Source organism: Phoenix dactylifera, chromosome 12 (assembly GCF_051530095.1).
Source record: "Phoenix dactylifera cultivar Ajwa chromosome 12, Ajwa_hap1_PhDact_Kaust_v1.1, whole genome shotgun sequence".
NCBI classification, from domain to species: Eukaryota; Viridiplantae; Streptophyta; class Magnoliopsida; order Arecales; family Arecaceae; genus Phoenix; species Phoenix dactylifera.
Window position 1 is genome coordinate 6,653,211 of NC_143201.1, and position 22,720 is coordinate 6,675,930.

General features: G+C 38.4%; 1 protein-coding gene across 2 annotated transcripts; it reads left to right on the forward strand.

Moving 5' to 3' along the window:
* The first annotated feature begins 7,310 nt into the window (after positions 1 to 7,310).
* NEK6 (serine/threonine-protein kinase NEK5) lies at positions 7,311 to 18,371 on the forward strand. 2 transcript variants are annotated; one of them, XM_008800640.5, is made up of 14 exons: positions 7,311 to 8,231; positions 8,337 to 8,403; positions 8,490 to 8,555; positions 9,057 to 9,103; positions 9,186 to 9,231; positions 9,317 to 9,397; positions 9,494 to 9,536; positions 9,635 to 9,684; positions 10,436 to 10,517; positions 10,610 to 10,659; positions 14,656 to 14,729; positions 15,879 to 15,930; positions 16,049 to 16,705; positions 16,785 to 18,371. In XM_008800640.5, exons 1-14 carry the CDS (start codon positions 8,134 to 8,136, stop codon positions 18,198 to 18,200), a joined length of 2,829 nt encoding a protein of 942 aa, XP_008798862.2. In that variant the 5' UTR covers positions 7,311 to 8,133; the 3' UTR covers positions 18,201 to 18,371. The 2 variants fall into 2 exon arrangements, with proteins under 2 accessions (XP_008798862.2, XP_088564301.1); XM_088708175.1 differs by lacking the exon at positions 8,490 to 8,555.
* The last annotated feature ends 4,349 nt before the right edge of the window (positions 18,372 to 22,720 follow it).

Sequence of the window (22,720 nt, forward strand, 5' to 3'; positions counted from 1 at the left end):
ATTTGGCGCTCCAGCTTTTCGACCTTCTTGTCGAGTTCGTCATTCTGGAGGATCGCTACAGTGGTTCCTCTGGGTGCAGGTTGCCCTGGAACCGACTCGGCTTCTGAAGGCTGTGGCCAGCCTCCGTGATCTCTGACTGGGTGCTCTCTCCAGAGGGAGGCCTGGACTTGAGAGTCCTGACCTCGAAGAGGAAGCCCGCTAGTAGGGGGCCCCAGTTGAACTGGAGCCGGGGGAGGCGGTGCTGCTGGGATGCCCCTGGGTTGCAAGCTTTGAACGGCGGTAGCCAACGCCTGCACTTGCTGCACCAGGGCATCAAATTGTTCCGGTCGAACTTGAGGTGCTGGCTCAACCGGGGGTGATGAGTTCCGAACGGAACATTCTGGGCTTGGTGGAGGACGTCGAGAGGCGTTGGAAGCCCCTTTGCTTCTTAGCTTCATGGTAGCGAACTCGGGCCCTTCCTCTAGCGCCAACTGTTGCTGGAAATTGGACCCGGGGGCCGCCGTGAAGCCGTGGAAGGAGGAGCTCCGCTGCTGCAGGAGGCGGACGGCGGTGCGCCGGCTGGCTGCGTCCTCCGCCGCGGGGGGTGTGCAAGTCCTGCAAGAAAAACCGGTGGCCGGGCTCCCCGGCGCCGGCCCTCCGATGCCTAAGTCAGAGGGGGCAAGTATGTGGAGAAAGTAGGGGAGAGAGTATGTGGAGAAGACAAAGGGAATCTTGTGTTCGATTGTGTCTGTGCTGTTTTCCTCCTTTTTCCCCCAGGTCTAGGAGGGTTCTCTCCAGCTCCGGGTTTTTTCTCTTGTTTTTTGGTCCCTCCTCCCTTTTCCCCCCAGGTTTCCTTTTATAGGAGGATTTTTGTTACCTGGGAGGTGACAGGAGGTTTGTCCTGTTTTGTAATAATTGGGCACGATTTGGCCCATTAATGGCGTAATGGAGAACGGGACCGGATCAGACCGGAATCAGGGGGTTGTCACGGTCGATCGGACCTGTTGGAGTGGTTGAACCGCCGGCCGTAGCGGGCCTGGGGTCCGTGGATGGTAAGTGCATTTATTACCGAATGAACCGGCGGTCAGGTAGAGCCATGCGCTCTGATGGTTCAGTGATCCGGAGATCGTCTTGGGCCGTGTTCATTAAATGACTGAGTGCATCGGAGACTTGAGTCTCGTGCATTAATGGCAGGTCGTGCCGAATACCTGCGAAGATCTTATGCCTTGATGGCTTGGAGATAGTGGCAGGTCGCAAGCCGTAGGAGTTGTCAGTCCCTTGGACTTTAGACGGAGGTTGAACATTTGGTTAAGGCATCGGCTCGGCAAGAGTGCCGAGCCGAGCTGGTCGCCCAGTGGGGCGCCCTGTGGCGGGGTTGCTTCAAGTACTCCTGGTCGGCGCCCTTTAGGCGAGCACCTTCTAGCAGAGCGCCTTGGCGCTGTCTTTGGTCGGCACTTTCTAACCGAGCAGCTTTGGGTGGGGCACCTCTTGGCGCACGCTCTGGTCGACGCCCTCTAGTCGAGCGCCTTCCTGGTCGGCATCCTTTGGCCGAGCAGCTTTCCGGTCGGCGCTCTTCGGCCGAGCGCCTCTATGGATATATGACCTAGGGTTTTTCCCCTAACAATTAAAATCTTTTCCTACATAGTAATTAATGAAGTAGCCTTTAGTTTCTTTTAAATTAAAAAAAATTTATAATAAATGAAAATAGTCGTATATGATATTACTATTATATATCCGAAAATTGCAATCGTAATAATCTAGCCTTTTTGTAACTATTTAGGACTAGTTTTATCGTCTCTCATTCACCATGTAATTTCGAATAGCAAATATTAGTATGATATATGACAACAAAATTTTAGACAAATATAAATCAAGCTTGTAATCATCGAGTGCTTATTTGAGAGGCATCACCTCTTTTCCCTTGATCAAAGGGGCAGGTATTTGTTCTGAGTAGCACAGTACTTCACTTCAAGCCCCAATTAACAGGTCTTTGATTTTGCGAGCTTTGATTTGGTCCAGTCAAGGACCAAGGCTTTGACCTAGGTCAGGTGCGTTAAAGTAGTTAAACCCCCCCTCCTTAAAATAAAAAAATCAAGTTTGTTTCATTTTATTCTTTTTTTTTTATTTTTTTGGAGTAGTTGAGATTAAGATTAAGGAAAAAGCTATGTGATGTACATAACTCGGCGAACCAGTTCAAGATGTATCACTATATTGATGTATCACTTTAACAGCCATCTAAGCCTGCACTCAAGTGGGGCTATACCCATCCAAGTAACTTACCTTTGGTCCGGTTGGAGTGTACCTTTCCATTTGGCTGGAGGGTTCAGCCTTACCATAATATGGTGGTTATGCCTTTGTTTTATAAGCACTTTCTTTTTTTTTTGGTTGAGAAAAAGGGAACAAATGAAACAAAACGACACCCACAATGACAATTGTCTTCCTTTTTTTTTTTTTTCCAGTTTATTATCATTAGGGCATCCGTCCGGACGCCGGAAGCTAAATGCCAGATCAATTACCTCTTGAATGTAATGCTGGAAAATGTTTCCAGTCCATGGTCACTTGTTTTCCTCCTACTTATCACTCTTTTCACTATTTGGTGTCCACTTCTAGAATTTTTCTTGATCCTTGCTGCTCAATTAGTGATAACTTATTCATTCTTGCAACCCTCAAGCTGTAAAACATTGTGTTATGGAACAATAGAGGGAAAAAAATAAAATGAAGTTCAGAAATGTGCACAATGTCACAGTGTGATCATGTGTGAGCAAGACAATCTCTGCAGGAGTTGTACAATTTTAATTGATGTAAATATGTTTATGCTTCAGTTGGCATTTTGGTTGTAGGTCTGTTTAACTCTTGAGGGAGTTTTGCTTATGTATTAGGTAAGGCCAGCACCAAATCAATGAAAACAAAGAAAAAGAAAAGAAAGAAAAGAAGAAAGAAGAGGATGATAATGTACTAACAACATTTCAAGGTTCAAAAATTTAAGTACCATGTACATAATGATCAACATTTTTATATTTGACAAAATTTATTTTTTTTAAAAAAAAAAGAAAAACAAAGCATAATTGACCAATGTAAATTTTGTTGTTCAAAATTAGCCTTTCAAGCTGCCTTCATGCATCCAAACGCTGTCATCATTTGCCTATCCTATTCTTCTACTGTGTTTTTTCTTTGTTAATGGGTTAGGCTAACCTTGTCACTGGAAGGGTAAAGTGAACTGATAATTAAGGTCCCCTTGCTTGTCATACATGATCGAGGCATAGCATCCAAAAAGTAATTGTTAGGTATGCTGAAACATGAGTGATGGCATTTGTATCAAAAAAAAAAACATGAGTGATGGCATCATAACCAACTTTCTTGCAATATGTACTAACTCTTAGGAATAAAAGTATCAAGTTTTTAATATTCCTACCCGCCATAGTTGGCATCCCCTTTAAACATGGCCAGATGTCCATGTTATTACCCTTGTTTATCGTTATATTGCTCGAGTTAACCCTAATAAGTTGGCTTTTGACTATTGCAAGTAGGCCTGTTAACGAGCCGAGCTGCTCGGGCTCAGCTCGGGCTCGGCCTATTAAAAGCTCGGCTTGTTAGTCAAACAAGCTCGAGCTCGAGCCTAAAATGAGGCTCGTTTAAATTCGAGCTTGAGCCCGAGCAGCTCACGAGCCCAAACGGGCTCGAGCCACAACAGTGAGACCAAGAAAATGGGCCTCATTTTAATGATGTAAGGACCTCATTTGTGGTATTTAATGTGGATTTTTGTTATGGGGCTCGAGCCCGAGCTCGAAACGAGCTTTACGAGCCCAAGTCCGAGCTTTTCTTTTACCAAACAAGCCCGAGCTCGAGCTCAATACAGAGCTCGGTACCAAGCCTGAGCCCGAGCCCGAGTTCTGTGAAACGAGCCGAGCCCGGGCCTCCCCAAGCTCGGGCTCAGCTCGGCTCGTTAACAGGCCTAATTGCAAGCTCCTGTAATTTGATAGACATGCCTACAGAAACACACATGCATCGATCTAGGATTAGCTCAATTTTGGTTGCATCATGGAAAGACCTCATAGATTTTCTTTGTCTAATATCCACCTTCACTAGATTCCTGTCTAAATCCAACATAACCTCCACCTTCCTTGGAAATAATAATCTCCCGTTTTCTCGCGTTTCCTGATGTGCTCAAATGATAACAAATCCCTGCATCAATCTTGCTCTCTCTTCTTGAATCCTCCTAGAATTATCTCATTCACTAGTCTTGCTAATTCCTTCGCTTTATGATGTTCCCTCCCTTTCTTTGTAAAAGCAAAGCACCTCTTCACCTTTTTGTCTACGTATAATGTAGTATGGCAACACATGCACAACTAACCATGGGAAAAATTTCATCCACAGTAAATTCTACCTGGCTGCAGACACTAACATTGTCAACTTCCATTTGGGATATTTGTGATTTTAAGCTTGGTTAATTCTCCATTAAATACTATGATTAGCTGTAGATCTAAAATGTTGCTCGCGGCCATTTTGATCGTTTTGATAATCCAAAAATAAAAAAAGAAAAAAAAATAGCAGTCATGTCCTCCAAAACTTGGAAAGTGAATCCCAAATATTTAGACTATACTTGGTAACTTATACCCAATATGCCTTCTTTAACTTTCTAGAAAGGGCAAAAAAAAGAAGCATACTTAGATTCTGTTTAGCATCATTTTTTTTCTCTATTTTTTTTTTGAAAATAGAAACATAAAATCTGTTGCTGAAAATATGTTTGGTTATCTTGTTTCTATTTTTTTAATTTGTTAAATAACTGCTATTATTTCTAAAAAAATAAAACAAAAAAACTTTTACTTTTATTTTTTTTTGAAAGTAGGTTTCACTCCTCTCTCATCCCCTATGCCCAACCTCTCGGTCTCTGCTCCACCCTTCTGCCTTCTTGAGCCCTTCACTATCCACCCAACCGCTACCTATCTCTCTAATGACTTCTTCCGCCCCCTCGCTGCCATCCTCCTTAGTTTCGCCACCTTTTTTTGTCTATAAGTTCGTTCGTTCCTAGTGTCCATCTTTCATCATCAATAGTCCATTCTTTCTTTCTTGGTATCCATTCATTCATTCTCGACATCTGTCTTCCATCATTGTTTGTCAGTTCATTCTTTCTCTTGGGAGCAATGGTGTCTATCCATTCCAGCATTCGTCGGTGGCTCTTGTCATGTTGTCTCAGGTTGCCCCCCTCCCCAACTCCCTAGCTACCATCTCCATGCTTGCTCGGTTCCATGCTTCCGACTTCTACCGTGGTCTTTCATGACTTTTGTTATTAAAAAAAAAAACATATTTTATATTGTTAGAAATTCAAAGCAAATTTTTATTCTAATTTTTTTAAAAAAATTAGAAACAATATCCAATACAGCCTTAATTAAATATCTTATAAACCTAGATCTATCTATACATTAAAAAAATTATCATATTTAACTTGATACATATTTACATAAATACTTTTTAAGATCTTCCATAACATGTATGCTTAACCTACCCCACCTCCTATTGCTATCAATAGTAGTAAGTTGGACATTAAACTAATGCATATCATGCATCACACATAAATCCAAACATGTATTCTGTGATTACTTTAGTGAAGATTTGATACCGAAACCAGAAAGAAAGCTGCTAAATGATTGGAAAATTTTGTGACACTTTAAATAAATGTTTCAGTTGTCTTGGCTCTTGTAAGTTGGACCTCATCTCAAACCATCTCGAACAATTGGCTGCTTCTCCCTCCCACCACCGGACGTTGACTGACAGCCAAAAGGACCCAAAGCTCCTCCCATCCATCACGTAAATCCCAACCCTTCATTCAATGGACCTCACGCTCCTCGTCCAAGCTTTGTACTCCGCTGGGACCCACACCACGTTACCAGCGCTCCCATGACCTGACACGTGGGCCCGTAACTGTCGCCCAGGCTCGTCCGTTTCTGAACTCCGTGGATGCCACGTAGAGAGATAAAGGTTTGTTTAACGTACACCGAGGAGCACCAGAATCCGTGCCTCCGATCCTAGCCTTGAGCTGGCCCTGTCGGCTTATCCGAACGCAAAAGGATTGGAGGAAACGCCATTAACGAGTGTTATATTTTTAACTGCAGCTAATCCGACTGCATGGAGATTTCTATGCAAAAATTAGCCATTTTCTGCATCTGGTTAATGGAAAAGCCACCCTATTTTGACCTCTCGCACAGATATTTTAATGCAAGCGTAGGCAAATTTGATAAATACTTTGCACCATTTCATGAGAGACAGCTTAACCAATTATCTTGGTGAAGACATAAAGAAGAAGAATGCCATCCTTAAAAGAGTACATGAACATCTCTATCTTCATGCAAAAGTTTTATCTGCCAACAAGATTGCTCTTTTTCAGATTATTCGCATCACGATCGAAGGGACCACTTAGGAAAAATATGTGCAGTCTTATTCTCAATTATAAAAGCCTTTGGAGTTTAGTTATTTACTGTTGTAATAGAATCGATGACTGTTAATGCAATTTGTTTGGCCAAATTTTGGTTGCTTCATCTTGGAAGATAATAATCGTCAGGTTATCTTTGGAATAAAAGTAATGAGAGTAACCATACTATTTGACAATATCATTGATGTTTTTATAGCACAATATAATTAGCATTTGTTTATCTATAAAAGGTACTAGTATAATATTGATATGCTTTCATGTAAACAATAATATCATCGTCAGTGGCCACTAGGATGGTCCTAAAATGTTGTTTATAATTGCAATGCACATGTAATAGCTATTATATTTGCTTGACCCTTGCTTGCATATTAAGAGATTCTACATTTACTACTACATCCACATCCTCATCTATATATAAAATTATTAATACAAAAGGTATCACATTTAATATATTATTAGGGGTTGCTGTGGCAGTTGTATAAAGTAGACATGACATAACAACCATTAACTTCTCTGACCACTACATCATTTTTACATGCATCACACTGTAGGTCTCTTCCATTTGTACTCTAATCTTCATTTAGAATCATGTTTTATATGAAAATTTTATGCAAAAGGAGCTTCCTAATCCTCTTTCCTTCCTCTTTTTCAGGTTTATCACCATCAAGCTCAAGTTAATCCAGTGAGGACATAGATGACAGTCCACTGTTCTACCATTAAAACCCCACTGAAAGCAACAGGGGAGGGACTAGGGAGGGAGGGAGAGAGAGAGAGAGACTTAAGTTTTTTTTTTTTTTAACTCCAAAATCAAGTAATTAATTCTATTCTCACCTGCCTTTAACCATGGTTAGTAAGTGCTCTTAGCATCCGCAGCTATATATAATTCTCCCACTGGACGATTTTAAAATGAGGAGAAGTGGAGGAGAAGAGAAAAGCCGAAAAAAAAAGGGCCACAAAGAAGAAAGAAGGCTCTCTCGCTCCGGCGCGAGAGGGAGAGAGAGAAAGAGAGAGCCCCAAAAGAGCCCACCAGAAACCCAAACGCATTGCCGTCCTCGCCCTCCAAAGCTGCTGGAGATCGAGGGGCGACGAAGAGAGCTTATCCAATATCTCGATTGGATCTTTTCCCGCCGCTGGATTCGCTTTCCGGCGTTCCCGGAGCGAGAAATAGCGTTTTCTCGCCGGATATCGGTAGTCCGGTGATTGGCGGCGGTGGCGGAGTCGGCTGGGATAGAGGACAGGGGAATCGGCTGGTTCCGGGAGTGGAGGAGGTGGAAAGGCGATGTTTTGAGCAATGTGGGAGAGATGGTGGGGGATCGGGTAGTAAGCAGTTCTATCTATGGGATTCCGATTGTTAGGGAAAAAAAGGTGGTCTTTTGAGGTGATTTCCGGGATTGGTTGATTCGATCTAATGTTGTCAGTGGAGTTTGGATCTCAGTTTGTGGAAATTTTTGTCTGGTTTTCCTTTTATAGCAGTATGGGATCTCGGACCTCAGTCTTGTTATGAGTCAGAAATGCGGATTTGATTTGTTTTATTTCTCTGAGTATTAGATGTAGTTGGAGAAGTTATAGGAGATCTCACTAGATGAACTGAAGATTTATGGAGCAGGGTGTTTCTATTGGGGACTGAGGAGAGTGGTGGCAGATTGGAGCAAACAAGCTGCTTTTCTGGGGATTCAGAGAAGGTCTGTTGATAGATTACAACATATTTACATTTGTGGATCAGATCCATGGAGTCTCGAATGGATCAATACGAGATAATGGAGCAAATTGGGCGAGGAGCCTTTGGAGCGGCGATTCTAGTGAATCATAAGCTGGAGAAGAAGAAGTAGGTTCACATCGGTGCTTTTAACTTAAATTTGTTTATTTTCGAATTATTTCTTTACAGTTTGGGGGTCTTTGTTCAGCTGCTTAAGAGTTTTTTGGATTTCAGGTATGTTTTAAAGAAAATCCGGCTCGCAAGGCAAACTGAGCGCTGCAGAAGATCAGCTCATCAAGAGGTTGGTGAAATAGATGTGATTTTGCTTGCTTGTTCTGGTCATTGTTTAGAAATTGTGTTCTAATCTTTATGAAAATTTGAGACTAGATGGCTCTCATTGCTCGGCTGCAACACCCTTTCATCGTCGAGTTCAAGGAAGCTTGGGTGGAGAAGGTTTGAAGAGAAGTAGCTAGAACTCATATATACACTTAGATTGTTTATATATATAATATGTATATATAGACACCCCCAAACATACACACATAGAGCTAGACTTGGCTACACTCAAGTGGATGTCCACTTAGATTCGATCAGGTCTACATTGGACAACCGAGGCCCTATATTAATGATTCGAGCCGTTGGATATGATCTATTATGTCTAAATTGCTTGTACACCAAAAAACATGTGATTTAGAGATGGCTAGTCTATGCATCAAGTCATCAAAAATTAATTTTATTTAGTCTATCCAATTTTTGACCACTTGATGCATAGGCTAGGAGTCTCCAAATTATATAATTTTTAGCGTGGAAGCATTTTAGACGAAGTGGATCATATCCAACGGCTTTGATCATTGAGCTTAGCTAAGTCCATCTCTCTCTCTCTCTCTCTCTCTCAATATATATATATATATATCTTGTTTATAGCTTATGTCTAGATTATGCTTCTCAATGCAGGGCTGCTATGTTTGTATAGTTACAGGATACTGTGAAGGTGGAGATATGTAAGTGCACTTCTGATATCGGATTTTCTTTTTTCCATAAAAAGGAAACTTGGTATGCCTTATTATCTGTGGCATCTGGCAGGGCCGAGTTGATGAAGAGATCAAATGGAACGTATTTCCCGGAAGAGGTTATGACAACTTTCTGGATAATTTTTGACTTAAACAAGAGCTTTATATGCTGATTGTTTATTGATAATTGTTACTGCTCCTCAGAAATTGTTGAAATGGTTCACTCAACTATTATTAGCAGTTGAATACCTGCATTCCAACTTTGTTTTGCATCGTGACCTCAAGGTTTGTGAGTATATGGAAGCAACTCTGTCTTTCTTATTCTACAGTAAAATATCAACTGATTCTTGTTGCAAATTTATTTTTGAACCTTCTTGGCAGTGCTCAAATATATTTCTGACCAAGGATCAAGATGTTCGCCTTGGTTAGTTTCTCAGGACCCTTAAATATGTAGAGACTTAGATTTCTTAACATCATGCTAACTTTTATTTTTTCGCCTGTGTGTTTCATATTGATGTGCAGGGGATTTTGGACTTGCTAAAACCCTCAAAGCAAATGATTTGGCTTCTTCTGTATGTGTGATTTTACTTAATTTTTTCAATTTAAAAATTTCATGAAATTAGTGGCTTAAATAATCAATATTTGCCAGTCCTTATTTTTTATGTGAAACATGCTATTTGAGGAATCAAAAACCTGGGTACATTTGATGTTACTAAGTACTGGTAGGTGAGAACGGTATAGAACTTCTGAGAAAAATTTCACAGATATGCCAACATAATCCAAACATATCCGTTCAAGGGTGTAAACTTGAGGAACCGTGTTGTAGCTCCAAAAGTTTACATTATACATGATCTTGAATTTCAAATGAATTCCATGAGCTTCCTCCAAAAAGAAAAAACAAGGAAAAAACTGATTGCAATGGTATTTTCCCCAGCTTGTGATTGCTGTCAAGGACATTAATCAATGGCATGCTGATTCTATTGCAAACTTTTCAAGTGTTATCATCTTGACATACCATTATTCTGATTTTCAAGGCTCTCCATTTTGGAAGTCTCCTACATGGAAACTTTTGCTTGAAAGCTAATGCCATGTTTTAGAAAATGTTGCCATGAGATAATGTCTTTTATTGAAAGTAAAGGCAGGAAAGTTTTTTTCCTTTTTAGGGTCCAGGAAAATATATTTATGCCATTGGAGCAGCCATAATAGTTAAATGGCGTCCCCATTATTTTACATTCTTTTGTTGTTGTTTTTCTATATACTGTTGAATTTGCGATACTTGCTATGTCATTAAGAGACTGATGGCTGGGAATTTGCTTTGTTTAGGTTGTTGGAACTCCCAATTACATGTGTCCAGAGCTGCTTGCTGATATTCCATATGGCTTCAAGTCAGATATCTGGTCTCTGGGTAGGACAACTAAATTATAAACTTCTTCTTGCAGATGCTTTGTTAGAGATATATACTAAATTTTGAGCTTTGAATGGAATTTGGATGGGCAGGATGCTGTATGTATGAGATGGCCGCTCATAGACCTGCTTTTAAAGCTTTTGTAAGTTTCTTTCATTTCTTTTTCCCCTCTTGGTTATTAGAAAAATTGATGTGATGGCATTAATTCTCAACGATGTCAGCTTCCAACATATTCCCTTAGATTAAAGGTTCCTTACTGATATCAGTGCCAGCTTACACCTTATACTGAACATGATCAGTATATCTTATGCCTCCATTCTATCATAAGTGAAATAATGAAGCAGGAAATAGTTCCCTATGGTATGCTTACCTTTTGTCTTTTCTGCTTCTCAACAAAAGATGAATGATACATGGTCAACTTATTATGGGCATTGTTTTGAATTATATATGATTATATGCGTGCATAAAAAGAAATGTTACTGCTATTGATTTTTCTAACGTAAATAGAATGCAAAAAGTCAGTATTTTATGAAAAATATTTTGTTATTAAATAGAGGAAGACATTAAGTAAAAAATTTCATCATACATTCTCCAATTGAACTCTGCCTCTACCTTAAAAGAATGCAATAGCTCTGCAAAGCCTCAAAATGGTTTAAGCTCAAAACATTTTCATAGATTCAAGTATTGGCTAAAGGCCAGAAACAAAATATTTTGGCTGAATTATTTTGAAATTTTTGACAATCATAAATTGATGGACCTCAGAAACTGATAGATGCCTGTATAGTCTCTGTTTCAGAAATTTGGCACTTATTTCACTTGTTTCAGCCAAAAGAATATTGGTTTTGAGCTAGTTAGAGCATCATCTTGGTGTACATTCTATTTTAATATTGTCCATTTTTTCAAAATTTTGTTTGTAAGCTGATTTCTAGTTCCCCATGCTCTTTCAGTCAGTTTCAACAAGAATAATTTTTGAAGGACATTGGTTTGTTAAAAGCCCATAGAAAAGATACTCTATTATCGTTGGCTCAAACATGGGCTAAGACTGATTTAACCTTTAACATTTGCCACACAACAGTTCTGAAAAGTTCTTTTTTCCCCCTGCTTTTTCCTTTTTTAAAGAACTTCATGGTTGAAGCATAGAAACCTCCCGTGGATTCCAAACACTGCAGAGAGAGGATATAAAAGGATTGAGCAAGGAAGTTGTTTTTTACTCACCACCTACAAAATGATGTTCTGAAGTGTCATGTTAAATGAGGCTACTGCAACTGCAACTCAAATCTCAACCTTTCCCATGCCAAAAATAAATTTCATGGACTGTGTGGAGACTTCTAATAAAGTGTCATAGCTTTTCATTTTCGTTGAGTAATATACCGTGAAAATAAGTATTTCCAATGTTAAGTATAAAGAATCATGGACCAGCAAACTTGATATTGAATTTAACTATATGTATATGCATATTATTTATGTACAATATAAGCTTCAATAGTCAAACCAAAAACCCAAATCCTTTACATGTATTTTACCTAGACTATTGGTAATCATAAATTGAAAGTTCTTAAGGGCAAGACAAAGATTTCATGTGATTTGTGGTTTGGAAAATCTAAACCAAGTTATGTTGATCTTATGTGTTATGAAACTCATAGATCATGATCATCAGTGTTAATTATTGATAAAGCCCATCTTGCATTTTCAAAAACAACATGTGTATCCAACTATCCATTTTATGACTGCCTGATCCATTAAGAAGAAACTTATGAAACATTTGATTTTTGTTTTTAGGAATTCTAACTAGTCTAGGTCATGTAAGCTTTGTGGATTCTCTATTTTAGTGCCTTGCATCCATTTCATTTATCACCCAGTTTATTCATAGGAAACCATATGATTAGATGAACCATGTCGAACTGGCCGGTTCAAGGTGTATGGAACCAGACTGGTCAGTTATTGGTAGGTTTATTGATTCAACTCAGAAAATAAACAAGGCCCCTCACCCATTTGACGCTTGGATGAATTCAAAACCCTAACCCCGGCTACCTTTGTCCTCGTATGTCAATGATGCCGTCGTTGTATGATGATGACGACGTCTCTGGGTAAGTCTCTCTATCCTCCTCTTTCTCTCAGTCCATTGCCAGATTTGGGGCTCTCTAAGCTCCCCGTTGACAGCCTTCGATCTCTCCCTCTCCCTCTCCCTCTCCCTTTCCCTCTTGGTCCATTGCTGGATCTGGGGCTCTCAGAGCTCCCTGTCAACGGCCTTCGACCTCTCTCTCTCCCCCTCTCCCCCACCCTCTCTCGATCTATCTCCAGATTCAGGGCTCTCAGAGCTCTCTGTTGACAGCCTTTGACCTTTCTCTCCCTCCCTCTCTCTCTCCCTCTCCTTCCTCTCCCCCCTCTCTCTATCTATCTCTCCCCCTCTCTCTTCCTCTTTTGGTATGCTCTGGAATGGTGTCATACGGATCCCTATCGTATTGAACCAGTTGCTCATAGGTACCATCTCCGGTACTGGTTTAGGGAACTTTGATTGAAGTGCAACATGGTGAGAAAATTGTGGGATTAAAGGATTGGGCATATTGGCCTCATGCTGGCTAGGAGCTGGTAAACTATGGCTATATATACCTAAGTTAGCTAAACTAGGCCCAAACCACGATCGCATTGCACCCAGACCCAGCCCAAGCTGCTTGGTACCACTTGGCTCTAAGCAAGTATCAAGGCCCTTTCTTTTCCTTCTCGATCATTTGAAGGCAGAAGAGAGCTCTAAAGGTATTGGGGAGGCTTCTTTAACATTATTTATTAAACCATTTATTTCCAGTAGCCTTATTACATTTTGATTGTTAATTGAAACATATAGTTTATGCAAAAAAATATAGAAGTAAAGCAATAGAAACAAAATAAAAGGCAAAAGAGTTGGGGGCCAAAATAGACCATATGGTGTATTAGTTGTGCCAGAGTGTTCCAGTTGGTACTATTTGTTGGTGTTCTGTGAGATATGGCACACATCATCTGGTCATCGATACACCTTGGTATTTTTGAAGTTTGAATCCTTGAGAAATACATTGAGGTCGTTGAAAATTGAGATAACAAAAGCTAATCGCTCATTGACTATGCTCTAACTCACAAGGCCCCACCATGGGGCTTTTATACTCTGGCAGATGCTTTATGGGCTGATGGTTAAATGACAGATTTCTCATTGCCTCTTTGTGTGGCATACATTGAATTAGCTGCACCAGTAAGCCAAACATGGTGGTCGTCCAAAGGAGTATATGTTTTCACTTTGATCATTTGCTCCCCAACCTCCAAAATATTCAATCAGAGGAATTATATCTATGCATCTTTTCTTCATTTGTAATGCATTAAGGCTTATTTTACCCAAAAAGGAAACCCTTTGAAACATTTTGGTTCCTAGGCACTCTACATAGCCAATTTTATTTTTAGTGTTGGATTCTCTATTTTAATGGCCTCATCATGTAATTTGAACTGATACAATTCAGAATTAAATTGGTAGGATTCTAGCTCAGCTATCTCTCTCTCTTTCTCACTCTCTCACATGTGTATGTTTGTACATACATTGTCACAGATACAAAATGTGGTCGTGGCCATCCCATGTGTAGTTCTTGATTTTCTAGCATATTGGCCACAGTAAGCAACTACAGTTTTGCTCATGTGTTGGATACAAATTAATGTATAAGGTTATGTATCCAGCAGCTGCTTATATCTCAAGGTACTGACTGAGCTGGATTATTATTCTGCAACATGGTTTAAGGCGCCAATTCTAGATGGTATAAGTTGTAGTTGAACCTTATTTTTTTAGTCCTTTCTGAATCAGTCTTATTACAGGTTGGAGCCTTTTGCAGCTAATAGAAGATAGTTACTTGATCTTTTCTTGTAAATGAGCTAGTCTTTCAAATAGCTAACATGCGTCTTACTACTTTGTTTCACATGTTCACTCTATTTATTTATTCTGAAGAATTAGTTTGTCTGGGAATAGCTTAAATCAGTTTTCTTCTGTACCTTTTTATATGTTTAATACTCTTTTACATCTTCTCAAATGCTATCACTTATTCTGATAAAAAATATGACACGAAACATTAATGGCATAAGTATCGGGCAAGATTTGTATTAATGGCTCATGTGAAAACTTTTTCAGGATATGGCTGGATTGATAAGTAAGATAAACAGGTCTTCTATTGGCCCTTTACCTTCATGCTATTCTTCTTCCCTGTGAGTGTTCTCTATGCTATTACATACTTGTTGAAGCTTAGTGATAATCTTTCTTGGATGAAATCGTTGAAGATTTGTGATTGTAGGATGATTTGTGATTGTAGGGTGGTTTCATTTTGTTTTCCTCACACTTATCGGCTTTGCTTCTTTTAATGGAAAAATATCAATGTTTTGGTATTCATATATTAATCTTTGGTATTTGATAACATTGTCTACTCTGTTTTGATGCATAAGTATTTCTTATCATTTGACTTGGAGATACCAGTGTCTTCAGCATTTTTCAGTTGCAAGTGCTTAACATTGGTAGAATCTAGTGTTGTTGATAATCAAGATTAAATAGCAGACAAGATACCCAACATGGTATAGTCAGTAACAATTCATTTATTTGCTTTTTCTTTCTAGTTTAGCTTGGCCTATTCTAAGGCCCCAAGCTTGCAAACATCCTTTGACAGAGTTAAGGCCTCAGATCAAGTCTGTCCTTATTGTCCTTTTGGTTTGGGCAAATAAATATTTCAATTAGATATTGTTTGTTATTTTATCCTGGTTTTTATAAAGCAAGTAACACATTGCTTGTGTTTATAATAGTTTCTAGATAGATTGAAATTTGTAAAAAACAAGCTGAACCTGAGAAGAATTAGATAAATCTGTTTTTTTGAATATCTGCTATATTATTAACATATAACTGTAGTAGCATCAAGATTTATTTTACTAATTGTTCCCATATTATAATGAGAAAATGTGCATTTCTAATCTAAAAATGTGTTAATCGGATTTCTTGAAATTGATATGCACGCGTAGAGCATTCCCACATAAAGCCCGAGCAAACCTAAAACTTCAAAATCTCCTATAAAACATGTGAGAAAGTTTTGTTACTATTATTTTTGACCATATCAGTTGGCTTCATCGTTTGGTTGGGCCTTATGGGTTGGGCAGTTTAGACATGGACTGACTGTTTATGCAATCTCCTAAAGCCCAGATGACTCTTTCTGTTAATGATTTGAGATTACTGGTTTATTCTACTTAAAATATCTGCCATAAGCTCATGTTTTGGGAAATTGCCATTCAGTTTTTCCCTTTTTGTTTTTGCTTTCTTGTTTTGCTAGAATCAACTAGTTGAAGAGAGATCTGTTTTGGTGTAATTTCATGCAGGAAAACACTTATTAAGAGCATGTTGAGAAAGAACCCAGAGCATCGACCAAATGTAAGCCTTTCTTTTTAAGGTCGACAATTTTGGCCATTTGTAAGTTTTGGTCTCTTTATGTTTTAATAATACTATCTCCACAACTTTGTCTAATGATGAAATGATTTAATCCAATCAGGCATCTGAAATTCTAAGACATCCATATTTACAACCATATGCCAATCAGTATCGACCATCCCCTGATCCTTCAAGTGTAACTCAGTCACCAGAGAAGCACATCTCTACTTCATGCAGTGGTCAGAAGAACATGTCTGAAAGCCAAAACAGCAGCATTTCTAGCAGTGATAAGGACAGTTTGCAGTCAAGTGAGAGAAATACATCAGAGTTAGCAGTCAACTGTGACCACAAGGAATTTGAAAAAGACACTTCTTCAAATGATGGGGTTGCTTTTGTTCCCTCACAAGATGTCATAGGTGATTGTGATTTCTCTAAAATTGAGACAGAGAGACAAGATTCATCGAAATCCTTGCATGTTGATCAGCAGCCAAAGGTCGAGTCTAAGCAACCAAAGACTGTTAAAAATATAATGATGGCTCTTAAGGAGGGCAGACTCAGAGAGAGCAGCTCACCGGCGAGAGCCAGTCGTGTTAAAATAGGAGGTACACCAAATCATAAAAATGGCACAGAACCATCTCCCAAGTCATCTAAGCCTACTAGTTCCAGTTCTTCAAGCTCCAAGTCCAATGCAGAAGCTCCAGCTCCAGCTTGTGAATCAGTCAAGACCAATAGTGATTCTGCAAAAAGAGTGCTGGCATCACACCCCTTGAAGCATCTGGTGAGTGTAGATTCCATTATTTTTCACCTGCATTTTCGAATTGTCCCTTTTCATTCATTTTATCTGTCACTTGTTGCAGTTACCGGTATTGGATTGCTCCCCAAAAACTAAAGTTAGACATGAGGGGGTTTCACCCTCTGTTCCGGTAAAACAAGTTATGGAAGATAGCAACCCTATCAAGGCAAAGCAAAGGCTTCCACCTCCCAGTATTGTCAGAAGGCCTTCTGTCCCTTTAGCCAAACCTGCTGTGCCTGACAGTTCGAGTCCGACTGACAATGGTAACAAGGGTGTTCCTGTGAAGATAAGTCCAGAGCATGAGAGGAGTCAAAATCAAACTGTGTATAGCCCCAAGCAAGTCATTAGCCAGGTTGAGGAATCTGAAAAGATTTCTTTGGATCCTTCAAGAAGAATGCAAACTGATACAGGCAACTCGGGAGCACCATCTGTTCAGACTCAGGAATCTCTACAGACAGGGAGCTCAAACTCTAAAATCGATCACGCCAACGAGATCTTGCTCCCTAAAATTTCTGAATCTAATCCACCAAGATGTTCGATTTCTTCATTCACGCAGTCAAGAGTTGATTATTCATCTGTAGAAAGTCTAGATCATGATTATAAACATACACCAATTACTGAGGTCAATCCAGCTGACTTGCAAAAGAGTAGTGCTAGTAATGATGAACTGTGTCTGAGTTCTGTCCTGGAGCCATCCTTTCCCAGCTCTGAGCAGGAGTTTGTTTGTAAAGATGATGGATCTGTGATCATGCCTGAGAAGAATCCTGTTGCAACACAAAGTGGTGACGACAGGTTTGCTGTCAGAGAGCTCTTCTCATCCATAACCGATATTGCACCTTTTGTTTCAGCAACCCCAAAGAATACTCCTATGGAGAAGGGACCAGTTCCAAATCAGACTTTGGAAAAGCCGGCAGCTCATTTAACCCCAGCTTTTGATGATGTTATTCATGTCATAAGACACAGTAGCTTTCGGGTTGGCAGTGAGCAGCCAGCAATTGAGAATGTTGAAAAGGGTGTTCAGAACATAGATATGGGGAAGCTATTTAATGTAGTCAGAGAAGATGTGGACATGAGGAGTATCTCACCAAGCCTGAAACCTCCTGGATTTGTTGAAGCTGTAACTGTTAAATCTAATGTTTTAGAAAACAATATCATCAAGGAGAAACCAGACACCTTAGAAACTGTAAAATCAAATTCTACAGAGGTCCGATCACATTCATCAGATGTCAACCTTGGGTCAAAGGAAGACGAATCTCCAGCTAAAGAAACACTGGATGTGAAATCTTTTAGACAGAGAGCAGAGGCACTTGAAGGTTTGTTAGAGCTTTCGGCGGAGCTACTACAGCATAATAGGTTGGAAGAGCTTGCAGTTGTTTTAAAGCCATTTGGAAAGGATAAGGTCTCCCCACGAGAAACTGTGATCTGGTTGGCAAAGAGTTTTAAAGGGATGATGAATGAGGATGGCAGCCACCTGGGATGAGAATTCATACCCTTCACTTTGGATTATTATTTCCCCTTTCCTACCTCCAAAATGTTATTCATTAGTAATATCTCTTGCTCTTGCTTGTTTTCCACATTTTTTTTGTATTCTTTGCAAAAAATGTTGTAAATAGTCAGATTTGTGAACTAAATAAGACATCTTTTATCCAAACACATGAGCTTGAAGAAGTGATAGATGCATGTTATGATGTAGGATGAAGATATTTTTATTGGGCATTGCTTATTGATGCTTCATAGGTTTAGTAAATTGCATCATCCAGGTTATTTCTTCTATATTCACTTCCTAATCCATGTATCAGACCATCAGAACCTCCACTGCAAGCTGATATGCAACATCTACATTGCCTTATATTGCATTTCGTACATATGATAAGAATAATGAAAGGTTTTTTTCCTGTTTCCTTTTTAGTAATGTCTGATCATAAAACAAAATGGACTTGGAGATTTTTGTTTATAATTAAGGTAGATTAAGCTGCAGTGGTTAGCAACTTGGTGTACTAATCCATTAGCAAGTTATATATACTTGCAGATGTTCTGGTGTTTGTTTTCTTAGGTTGCTTATAATCCTAGTAATGGAACCTGTTGTGCAAAACTACATCAACGTTCACCCATTCATTTTTGGCCTAAAAGTTTTCTATTTTCCTTGTTAGTTATATACATGGGATTTGGTCTATTGCATGGTGTCTCGGACCATAACCCATTCCAAAGGTTGTAACCAGAGTTTGAAGATTATCTGATAAACTAGACTCATTGTGTCTCTCATTCCATTATAAACTAGAATATAATCTCTTGGTTTTATTAAGGGATGAAGCTATAGACAAATTTCAAGTTTAGCATGTCCCCACTTTTGATAAGCTTCTTGTTCACCTCTCCGTCGGTGCCAATTAAATAGTTTGTAGATAGACCAGAAAACCAATTTAAATACTGGTTGGATATGGATATGGTTATGGCTATTAAGATACAAACAAGACTGCATCAAAACATGAGGAAAGCATCATTTATATATGTCACTTAACCAGGCTGAAGCTGTGCCAGCCTTCAAGCTTTGATGCTGTAGGTCACGTAGACTGCATCCAACAAACTGACTGTCCCAGCTGACCATATATTGAAACTGCTGCTTGCACTAAAACTTCACTTGAATTCTTAAATGGTCAACTAGAACCTGGCGCATGCTTGACACACAAGAGGGACACCTAAAAGGATGGTCATGGTCCCATAGAAAGACAGGAGGGATATAGGTAGGTAGTGATGGTGCTCAAAACTAGCTAGGAAAATTTGGCATGCATAGCATCTTGTGTTAGCTTCTTTTGACAGCATTTAGAGCTATTGTTACCATCATGCTATGCAGTACCGATAGATATCGGTACTGGTATATCAGTATTGGTACGCCTGATGTACCGTATACCATACCGTACCGACACTCGATACGCTTATGCTAGTGCATCACTGGTACGGGATCCGGTATCAGTACGGCGAATCTTAGTTGTCATCCAAGTTATTTTTTAGCTACAATGCACATGCTTATCTCGCTAGCAGCGTCCAAGCTTCCAATCTCCTTTCCAATATTTCACTTGCTCCAACTTAAAAAGACAAACACCCAAACACACCATGATCAAGTCTCAGGCTGGAATGGTGGTTCTCTCTTTTGCTTATCATGTCATTTCCCACCATACTGCATGGAGGTGGAAAAAGAACAAAAGAGTTATCTGGTGTTTTTGGTTCCCAAGTAAGCTGAGTTATTATTTTACTATTTTGTAATCAGTGAACAAAACTAATAGAATGCTAGCTGTAGATAGTAAAATGCTTTCTCATCTCAAAGGTGTTCTTGGATACAAAGAACAAAAGAAAGAAAGAAAGATTGAGGCCAAAAAGAAGTATTGCTATGGGGAGATAATTTTTTTATTCACAAGAAATTCATTTGGCAATGTAGGGTAGGGGGTTGGTAACAATACCAGGAATTAATGTCATCCCAAGGGTTTCAATTGTTGAGAGATCAACACGATATTAGTAATAAGATATAACTTTTCATGTGCCCATTAATTGGTACCCTAAAGCATTTTCCAGCAAAAATTCAATGCTCCACATTTATGATTGTTTTTTCCCTGTTAAGTAACATAGATTACAGTTGCTGCGTGTACCTTATTAACTATAGTTGTTGCATGAGTCGATTTAAAACAAATAAAACAAAAGTTTAGATTCATATTTTTAATAATTTAGCACAAGAATGGTCAACTTGTTCTCATAATAACAAATAAATTTATTAATATATTTATTGGAACAACAATTTGATGATTAAAATAAAGAAGTAAATTTAAACAACGTGGAGAATAAGAGCATTTTTTTATGGATGAATACCCTTTGGATGAATACCATCTTGGATTGAAAGGAAGCTTGTGGATATTAGACTGAGCTTCACCCTTCTTTTTTATGGTCAAAATGATTGAATTGATACTAGGTTTCATGTAAATATGATAGGCTTTTTTGGGATAGATTGGTTAAGATTTGTTTTCTTTTTTAAAAAAAAAGTTTAAAAAAGTTTTTGGTGCTCCATCCCTCTCTCCTGATCTTTTTTTTTTTTTAGAAAAAGTTTTTGGTATTCTACCCCTCTCTCCTCTCTCTCTTACTTTGTATTTCTCTTTCGACCCATCTATATTCTACAACCTCTTTTTTTTTTTTCTCAATGCCTCACAATTCTTTAGTTTTAATACTTATGTGACACGGAGAATTAGGATAGAATGGAGGAAAGTTATCTAAAGTTATTTTAGAATGGTGGTAAAGCCTAACATTGCTTCATGATTGATGTTTTAGGATTTTTGATAAATTTTCATATTCTCTAGATGCTTTTTGTATATAATTGAATAAAACTATAAATATTTTTTTTTATTTATTTATTTTGAATTTATTAACACATGTATGATGCACATTTAAAAAAAATAAACTTTTAAATGAATAAATATAAATTATGAAAATAGTATTATTTATTTTTATTTATAAATAGTAGAAGGAGGAGTTTTTTTGGATGGTTTCACTGAAAAGGAAATATTTTATCAAGATTTTCCCTTTTTCGGTGGTAATTGACATTTTAAATGTTTTATTTATTTTTATCACAATTTTTTTGGTATACTATTTTCCTTACATATTTGTAATATATTTTTCTAAATTTTTCCATATTTATTGAAAGGATGGAGTTTTGAATCTTTTGATTTTTTTTAATTCATTTATGCTATAATGGTAATTAGGTAAAATTTTTCCTTACTGATTTACATAATGAATTCTAAATTTTATTTTTCTTATTTGTATATAACAAGGAACATCTAGGCAATCTAGAAAAAAATGAAAGTGCTTTTTAAGGATAAAAAACAGATAGACCGAATCTGAAAGAAATATTTTTTAGATTTCCAAACATTTATATTTTGAAACAGTAGAGATTTATGATGGAGGGGCCACTTACCACATCACAAAAAATTTTGCATGCCTCGAATTTCCTCTCACGTGATCCTCACATGCCACGCGGAGTTGCCGTTTACTTTACTCTCAAGCATTCTCCCCTTTTTTAACCTTTTTAATCTCTTTAACCTTTTTAACCCTTTTTTTGGCAATTCTCAGCTGCCCCGCCTTCCGAAACCTGCGACGAGGAAACGCCACCTAATCCGCGAAAACCGAGCTTAGGGACCTTTCAAGAAATCAATCTTAAACCAGGGACTGTCTGATAATAGTATCTTCTAAAAAGTACAAGTAAATTATTTTTTTTTCTACAAATCTTTCTAAATATTGAAATTTGCATGAATACTCTTCCAAAATTAATATTTATGTGTATACCCATATAAATACTTAATTTGTGCGTATACCTCCAAAATTTATGCATTTATATAAATTTTAATATTTAGAAGGATATTTATGCAAAAATCTAAGATTTTTTTTTCATGTATACCCTTCTAAATATATTAAATTACACAAATACCCTTCAAAAATACTATTTTCATATATACCTTTATAAACATTTTTTATTGCATGTTTATCCATTAATGATATTTTCGTCATTTTAATTTGGGTTTTTTGCGTACATATACTTCTAAACATTAAAATTTGAATGAATATCTTTTCAAAATTGATATTTGCACGTATACCCTTATAAAATATTTGTTTTCCTTGTATACTCTTCATTTTTCTTTTTTCTTGCATATATACCCATCCCATCTAACATCATTAAAAAATTAGAGGTTTAAAATTAAAAATGACTGAAATATCCTTAATAGGTAGTGTTGTGGTTCAAATTTGGCCCAAGGGTGACCACGCCGGTGGAGTCGAGGGAGCCGCCATTGGTTGGAAGGAGAAGACGGGAGCCACCTCCTGCACGACGGTTGTGGACCCGCACAAAGCCTCACTGGTGTTTCCGGTGAGAGCCCTCCGATGATCAAGTTAGAGTGGGATCAATTTAGTCCAGCTAAAAGAGGGTCCCTTAGAAGTTATCTGACCGAGCTATTTATAGTCCCGGTGGAG